Source organism: Austrofundulus limnaeus, unplaced genomic scaffold (genome assembly GCF_001266775.1).
Source record: "Austrofundulus limnaeus strain Quisiro unplaced genomic scaffold, Austrofundulus_limnaeus-1.0 Scaffold68, whole genome shotgun sequence".
In the NCBI taxonomy this organism is placed as follows: domain Eukaryota; kingdom Metazoa; phylum Chordata; class Actinopteri; order Cyprinodontiformes; family Rivulidae; genus Austrofundulus; species Austrofundulus limnaeus.
Genome location: NW_013952470.1, coordinates 1,880,944 through 1,889,637, shown reverse-complemented (window position 1 = coordinate 1,889,637; position 8,694 = coordinate 1,880,944). Strand labels below are relative to the sequence as shown.

Genomic DNA, 8,694 nt, shown 5'->3' with positions numbered 1-8,694 from the left:
GACTTAGCGTGCGTTGTTTAAGGGTTCCCTTTATTTTTTTGAGCAGTGTATATTTGTGTTGATAAGCCTGAGTGGTCTGTTGACTGATGTTTGTATTTGTTCAAATAATTGTTATGGGCAGGTTACAATATAAAAATATTTGTCATAATCATGTCTTGTGATTATTTGACAGGAGTTTTACTTTTAAACTGTAAGTGTATTTAATTTAGTTATGTTAGTTATGATAGTTTAGTTATGATGTAAATACAATAAAAATTAAACCAAGATTTTGAATAATTATCATTTTGATCCATACATTGGTAATGTCTGACTGAGCCTCGTGTCACTTTATGTTCTATAAATTGGGCCCCGAGGTCAAAAAGGTTAAGAAGCCCTGGCTTAGATTATAACCCAAAGAGTTAATTTAAAAAACACAAACATGTAATAAGATGAGCTGACAGACCTGATGGATTCTGGACACATCTTACCTTGATCCTGGGCATGGTGACTGTGGGAGCCCTCGCCTTGGCCACGAAGCTGTGGGATGAGCCCCTCTCCACCAGCCGCCGGGTGTAGGGCAGGAACAGGCGGCCACTGTCTCCAAACACGAAGTCCTCCCGGAGAGCGTCCACTAACATCACAACAAGCCGTTTGAACAGGGGCTGCGGCAGGCGGGTGGAGTTAGAGGAGCCTCCTGTGGTGTGAAAACATGTTGGAAGACTTTGGACAGATTGTAGAGCAAAGACTGACAGACAGCTGAGAGCTCACCTGCCAGAGGCTCCGCAGGAACATCTGACAACCTGCTCTTGGATGAAAACGAAGACTTGACAGGAACGGGGAAAAATCCACGCAGGAACAGGACAACACCGAGAACTTCAAATATTAAAATGAAGGAGGCGAACACAGACGAGCGTACTTTCATGTTGTTGCTTCACGGATACTTTAAAGCAACTTCATCTAAAACAACAAGTAAAACATGCTTCCTAGAGTTTACCAAAAAAAGACCGGAAAGCTGCCAAACTTCACATGAACACACCGATGAATAACGTACAGCAAAACTAATGTCTCCGTTTGTTATAAATCCACGGTTAAGTCCGTATTAAGTCCGTAATTTATAATACAAACAGTAATTCTAGTTAGCGCCGTAGTCATTCATAGCAACTTCCGCATTAATGACAGAAAACTACGGGAAGCGCAGAGAACCAAAAAGTCCCAATGCGCTTTTCCCTGGGATTAGTTTTCTTCTTGGTTTCTTTGTGGCGGCTGGCAAACAATGATAAGGTTCATTACCGCCACCTAGAGATGTGGAGTGTGGACTGGATCAGCGATCAAAACAAAAACAAAACGCAAAACAAACAAACAAAAAATCATATTTTTTAAAACAAGCGGGTTTGTTTTAATGATTGTAATAAAGTTTGAGTATTTTAAGAGTTTGAGCTCCCTGTAATATTTCTAAAGAACCTTATTTTCATTTTACTGAATGAGTCTGTTCTGCATTTTAGGCAGCATGTTTTACATCTTCACCACAATAATCCAAATATCCTATTGTAAACAATCATGTTTAATCCTGTGTGCTCCGTAGTAATCTAAAATGCAAGATGATTTTCCTCACTTTCCAGCACTCCAGTATGTGTTCATTTATTGTAAATTAGCCTATATTATCGCAGTAATAAGCACTGTTATTGCACATCACAGGTTTTCCTGATATTGTCCATCCATCCATCCATTTTCTTCCGCCTATCCGGGGTCGGGTCACGGGGGCAGCAGCTTCAGAAGGGAGGCCCAGACCTCCCTCTCCCCAGCCACTTCTTCCAGCTGCTCTGGGGGAACTCCAAGGCGTTCCCAGGCCAGCCGAGAGACATAGTCCCTCCAGCGTGTCCTGGATCTTCCTCGGGGCCTCCTCCCGGTGGGACGTGCCCGGAATACCTCACCAGGGAGGCGTCCAGGAGGCATCCTAACCAGATGCCCGAGCCACCTCAACTGGCTCCTCTCGACGTGGAGGAGCAGCGGRTCTACTCTGAGTCCCTCCCGGATGACTGAGCTTCTCACCCTATCCCTAAGGGAGAGCCCAGCAACCCTGCGGAGGAAACCCATTTCGGCCGCTTGTATCCGGGACCTCGTTCTTTCGGTCATGACCCAAAGCTCATGACCATAGATGAGGGTAGGAATGTAGATCGACCGGTAAATCATCTATATATATAAACCACCTTTAAACAGCTGTACACTGTAGTGACCTCTATGCACGAAAGGGTTAACTAAGCAAATAGTTATGAGTCTCTTATTGGATAATTATTGCATGGCTGATTAACTTTCAGCTGGTAGCGAGTTTTTTAACCCCAACTGGTGCAATGAGTTGCTTCTCATTTCTTAAATAATCATGATGAAAGACACATCCTGTGGTCGATGAAAAGATGTTTATCAAATAAAGTCTAATGTTACAACTAATCATGGATCCCTTTAAAAAAACCAGGATAATATGAGTTACAACATTTAATTTCCCTTTGGGATTCATAAAGTATTACTGAACTGACCTGAAATGAATTCATAACATGCCTCTGATGTATTGTTTTATGTATGTTCTGCTTGTCCTATTTTCTACTAAACTGAGTCAGATAAAGTGTTAATGATGGAAAAAAATATTGTACCGGTTTCATATCAAAAAGAAGGCCCCAGACATTTGATAGAAAACTGTAAAAGGATTTCTTGCATTTTATTCTGAATACATTTTAGTAGTGCTTTTAATAATGACTGGTTCACATATATAATATTAAGTAATAATGTCATAAATAGAATCAGTTTCTATTTTTCTTTCCTTTTTAGAACATTAATGAAAGCATCTTTAGGTACTTCTACGTTGCCAACGAGCCTCATCTTCTTTTTACCCTCAGCCTGTCTCCTCAGGAGCTTCTTTTTCCGTGTTATGTCACCACCGTACTAACAGGAGAAAGGGAACATTAGACACAATTTATACATTTTACACCTCTTTCTAAAGGAAAAATAATACTTACACATTTTGCTAAAACATCCTTCTTGGCTGCCTTTATTCTGAAAGAGGCACATACATCATTATTGTACTTTATTCAGATATGTTTGCATCTGCTTGGGTTTAATCTTTTTTTTTTCTTCTTTTCATATTTCTCAAACACATTCAGTAGCTTAGTGCAAATCTTGTACTTACGTTTCCCTCACGATGACTTTACTTCCAATGGCTGCTTGTATGGCAATTTCAAACAGTTTCCTCGGAATGGAATCCTTCAGTCGCTCACACATGGATTTCCCTATACTGTACGCACAGTCTCTGTAATAAAACCACAAATAAAAAATAAACAACTACTGACTGAACGAAGGTCAAACGTGTGCTTTATGTTGGCAAGGAGGCAAAAAAAGTCCATAAAATCAATCTCACATTTCATTAAAATAAAGTAAATGATTTACTCTCTGATTTGTTATAAATCAACTCTATGACTTTATACATTAAAAAAGTGTAAAAACCAAAAAATCTGGACAAGATGCAAAACTATATATGACAGTGTGCAAAAGTTTTCAACCACTCTTATTTATTGATATTCTACTTTAAAGTAGCAAAACTTTCTTCTAATCCCAAAGTGGTCTTGATCAATAGTTCTACAGTTTCTGAAGGTCTTCTTTGGCCTTTGACTGCTCTTTCAGTCCAGTTCCTGAACTGTGACAGCAAAATGTGTAATGTCTGCTTAAAAATAAGGAATGTGGACAACTGAAAGATAAAAGATAAATATCTACAGCAAATTACCAGCATCTGAAAGTCAAAGATTTTGAAAAGAGAAATAAAATCCATTGAAGACTAGATAAATGACCAGAAAGATGCATCATCCTTCAGCTGTTCATTGACTATATGTCAGATATTCAGCTAATAGGTCTTTGAGAATCCTTGTCAGTACTGGAATAATATTTCATTGCTTTATCTTTAGTATTTTATATCATTTCAACTGAATAAATTCATTTTCTCTCTGAGTTTCACTCATGGTTTATGGTGAGTAGGGATACATGGTTTACATATGGGCCATAAGTGAGCAATGAGGTTCTATACTTTGCCGTCCACCATGAATGCCAAAAGACAACCAAATGAAATACACTTTTAAAAAAACCCTGAAGAAAATAATAAGAAATATGGTAACAAATCACACTAAAAACTAAAAGTAATCAGAATAAATTTAAAAAATAAACTAAAAAGAAGAAAGAAGAATAAACAAAAATGAAAAGTGTTCACATAAATCTTAAATGTACCTGTGTACGATTGTGGCGAGTTCTTCCACTGGTTGCCCATTCAGCAGAATATCCATCTTTATCAAATCAGCAGTCTGGTAGCCTGCGTCCTCATAATCAAAGCTGTGGAAGAACACCTTAATGAAACGAGTGGCTGAACTTGTCAAATGCTTTTAGACTTAGTTAAATATGACAGTACTGCCTGTCTATTATGAGAGGCACATAAAACGCTTAACTTACTAAGTATAAAAAGAAAAAATATGAAATAAAACATTTGCATTGTAATGCAAATGTAAATATATAAATGCTTTTTTACAACATAAAAAAGTGTAGCAGGTGTTCTGGACAGTCTTCTTTAATGAAACGTTTCGTCTCTCTGAGAGACTTCTTCAGTCTGATGAGTTTCAGGTGAACTCAGCCTTATAAGCACTTGCCTCCACAAGGTGGACAAACAGGTTAGTCACATGCAAAAGAGGATCCTCAGCCTAACAATAGATCGTATTACAATATCCCTATTGTTACCAGAGGGCTGAGTCATACTTGCAATAACAGCACTGTAAGAGTGGGACAAAGTGGACATGGAGACCTCCACCTTACCTAGGGATGGGTACCGAATTTGATACTTTTTTAAGTACCGACCAAATTCTGTTGGTACTACAGAGAACCTATTCACGTAACATCAAACGGTACCATGTTTCGGTACCTAAACTCATTATTGTGGCCGTATTGGCTTTAAGAGTGGGAGACTTTCCATGCTTGTCCTGAACGCAGTATCGCGCAAGAGCGTAATGCTACATTTACACCAAACGCGTTTTGAGTATCAGGAGCATCTGGTTTACAGGCAAAGTCAATGGTGGACGTGCATCTAGGGGCGTCTAGAAACCGAGCAGCGCATCTGGCGCATTTCGAGCAGCGTGGTTCGAAGCAGTGCACACGTCATGAGCACTTTCCGTGGGTGCGGCACGTACAAAGCGTCCCAATGCATGAGTTGGAAAATCTAAACTTTTGTTGCTTGACGCGTCGCATCAACCAGAGAGACTCTGCTCAGTGACACACTGGTGACGAGCCGGAAATACCGGAAGCCCAGGAAATCGGATCACACAAACAATGGAGGAAAAACTGATAGTCCGATCATTTATGATCATTCCAGTGTTCATTATCGTGATAGAAATAAAAAGAACTTTACCTGGAGGACGATTAGTGAGGAAGTCGGCATGTTTGGTACGTTATCGAAAATACGGTTAAAAAGGCTCCTCCTATGTTCACATCAAATGTGTCTGTCCTCAATGGACACCAGCATCAAAATGTGTGCGTTTTGAGATTTTTGGAGGCACGCAACGCGTTTGGTGTAAACGTAGCATAATGACGTCCAGACCTCGGTCTGAACGTAGCTTGAAAGCCTCGCAGCTCTTGGAGTGAAACTCACCAAACAGAGCACCCACAATTATCTGCTGGATTAATTATCTTGTGAGAATGACGTTCGCGTGCTCAAAGTAAATAAAGTACCGCCACTTTCTTTATTTCGTCCACCATTAAACAGAGACTGGCAGAGGAAAACTACAGAGGAGCTTCCCAACAGTTCGAACGCGTCTGACCTGAAAGAGCACAAGCAGCCAACTTGAAGTGTTGGGAGCATTTTGGATTAGGGCTGCAACTAATGATTATTTTAATAATCGATTAATCGTTTGATTATTTTTTTGATTAATCGATTAATCGGGCAAATCATTAAAATGCTTAATTACATGAATATGAGTAGATATAAATTAACTTAACTCCTTAAGGATGCAAGTTATTGATGATGAATTAATCTGAAGTTGATTTATCTTATAGATTGATTAACAGTTAATTAATAAGAAGCCATTTAAAAAAACAGTTTTCTCTTGAATCAAGAGGGTCTTCCCATAAAATGAAGGATTTTTTTATAACCTCCTGAATTTAAAAAACAGAAGCACATAATACATATTTTAACAATTTATTTTGCCAGCTGTATTAAATACTGACTGAAAAAAATGTGTATTTCTCCTTCATGAAACATAACAGAAATTTAATAGGTTGCTGAATGAGGAAAATAGATTAAAATAATAAAATATGATTTTTAGATGTAAAACTAATATCAATTTATTATAAATAGAATTTATTTATATTTAACATTTATTTTTTTCCCTAATTCTTTACTTTTTGTTTCAGTCTTGTTGGTTCTGTTTGACTAAAATATTGTTCTGACCCAGTAACCGGTTCTGAAGCAGCCCCCCGTCCTGAACCGTTTTGTTGCTCAACAAATAACTTTGAGCCTCAGTCAGAAAAAACTGGAGAGTTTTTATACTTTTGGCCCCAGAGGAGGACGAAACGGTGGATTTAAGGTGTCCCTCCTCCCCCACAACGCAGCGCGCATCAAATCAGACGTCTTTTAAAAAGAATAAATTTAGCATGAACTTTTTATCATATCTTCAGATCTACTTGGCCTAACAACATGATTTAAAAACTGGTTTAAAGTTCGTAGTCTCTGCTTTTCACTCGAGAGTCCGAGAGGGTGGCTCTTTATAGGTAGAGTTTTTTCTTTCTTGGTAACTAACTGCGGTCATTGACAGCGCTCTACGGGTGACGTAATCGACACGGCGAGGGACGTATAAATCCTGTGACACAACGAATCGATAATGAAACTCGTTGACAAAGCTTTTAATAATCGATTTTTATCGATTTTATCGATGCTATTTTGGATGCTCAAAATGTAGCTTGAATACCTTTTATTAATTTTAACTGCATCCTCTCAAAGTACCGAAAATTGGTACCGATAAGTACTGGTACTGATTCTCAGGTACCGAATATTAGTATCGGATCGATTCAAATGTCAAAGGTACCCATCCCTAACCCTGACGGATGTTTTTTCTTTACAAAAATGGCTTATTTTACTCCTCTCAAACCAACGTTCCTCTCTATCAGTTCACTAAACTTTTTTTGGGATTTTTCTCTCTGGATTATCGAGATGCATCAGGACACATTTTTTACAATGTAACTGATAAATTATTATAATTCCTAAACCCTATTAAACAATAAATATTTAAAAAATATGTATAAAAAATGCTAAAAAGTAAAATAATCTCATAATACAGATTAGTGAGCTGTATAGACACGTGAACCTTAAGGACTGATTGATTTTAAAGTAAAATCACAGCCAGATGCTTTTAAATAAATCAAACAATGACAGAGTCTGAAACCCTCAACGGTCCCAGATCTGAAATGAGGATTTAGTTTAAACCGGCTCCTAAGCTGATATTTATCACTGATCAATGATTGCAGATGTTTATTTGCATCACAGGGGTTCAAAAATATTATCAGAATAAAAAAATTGTTTTATTCCACAGATGTGTAATATTAGACAATTGTCCTCAATAAATATCACAAAATTTTGGCCTGTATATTTTAGTTTCATTGGCTTCAGGTAATCTATTTTTTAGGGATTGTATAAAAATCTGAAGTCGTATTTGTGCATTAATTATGCAACAAATGTCCCAGACATGTCGTCACATCTTAAATAAGCACAGAGAACAAAGTGAACCTTGACAATGTCTTGCACACTGAACTGTCTGAACTTTACCTGGCATATCCAGATGACATAGATTTGAGGGCATCATAGAAATCCACAACAATTTCATTCAGAGGAAAGAGGAATTTCATCATGACACGCTGGTCAGCAATGTACACCATATTCATCTGGACCGCCCTGCGATTCTGAAAGAGTAAAAACAATCAGTCTGATGTAGATTTCCATCAATTACTTTTCACAGAAGGGCTGCTTTGATAAAATGATTTATTTGAGCTTTTTTCAATTTCATTGTGTTTTTTGCAGGGAAGCAGGCCAGTTTGAAAGCACTGAATCAGCAGTCAAACATGTTCAGCTTTTGACTCATAATATAAAAGCTGCAAAGACTCTTGAGCCCAAATGTTGCTGAGAGAAAATCATCAAACTGGAGGAATGACACTTTCTAGTGGTCTGATGAGTCATCTGCAGACATAAAGGTGAATCCTTGGGGAAATACATTTCTCAGTCTTTTCCTAATTATTCCAAGTAGTCTAGGGTTTTTGGTTGTTTGTCATGTGTTGAAGTAATTAAAATATTTTTGCTATATAATACAATAAACTGACTAGCATCCCACATACTAAGTTAACCAGTAGTTGATGAAATCTTTATTTTGGGCTTTTTTTTCTTGATGTTTCGGCAAAAGTTCAGTGCAACCCTGATAGTATTTTCATTTAGTCACCAGCTGTTTTCATCCAAAATGGGATGTGGTTGTTTGAAGAAGGGAGTGGCACGATGTTGCTCCTATCCACATGTGCAGAAAGAGCTACCGTATTTATTCATGTATAATACGATCTCATGTATAATACTACCTCATGTATAATACGATCTCATGTATAATACGACCTCATGTATAATACGATCTCATGTATAATACGACGCCCCTTTTTTGAGCT

General features: G+C 37.8%; 2 protein-coding genes across 2 annotated transcripts in view; both read right to left on the bottom strand.

Annotated features, from left to right (window-relative positions):
• pigg (phosphatidylinositol glycan anchor biosynthesis class G (EMM blood group)) overlaps nucleotides 1-905 on the bottom strand; it is a gene marked incomplete at its 5' end in the record, with an annotated part of 135,656 nt that extends 134,751 nt beyond the window's left edge. Inside the window, 2 exon segments of the mRNA XM_014010407.1 lie at nucleotides 468-673; nucleotides 748-905. Of these exon segments, the coding sequence (XP_013865861.1) occupies nucleotides 468-673; nucleotides 748-901 (360 nt within the window).
• Nucleotides 906-2,655: 1,750 nt separating this feature from the next.
• LOC106518954 (translation factor Guf1, mitochondrial) overlaps nucleotides 2,656-8,694 on the bottom strand; it is a gene marked incomplete at its 5' end in the record, with an annotated part of 31,700 nt that continues 25,661 nt past the window's right edge. Inside the window, 5 exon segments of the mRNA XM_014010405.1 lie at nucleotides 2,656-2,913; nucleotides 2,988-3,024; nucleotides 3,158-3,277; nucleotides 4,243-4,344; nucleotides 7,817-7,950. Coding sequence (XP_013865859.1) covers nucleotides 2,779-2,913; nucleotides 2,988-3,024; nucleotides 3,158-3,277; nucleotides 4,243-4,344; nucleotides 7,817-7,950 — 528 coding nt within the window.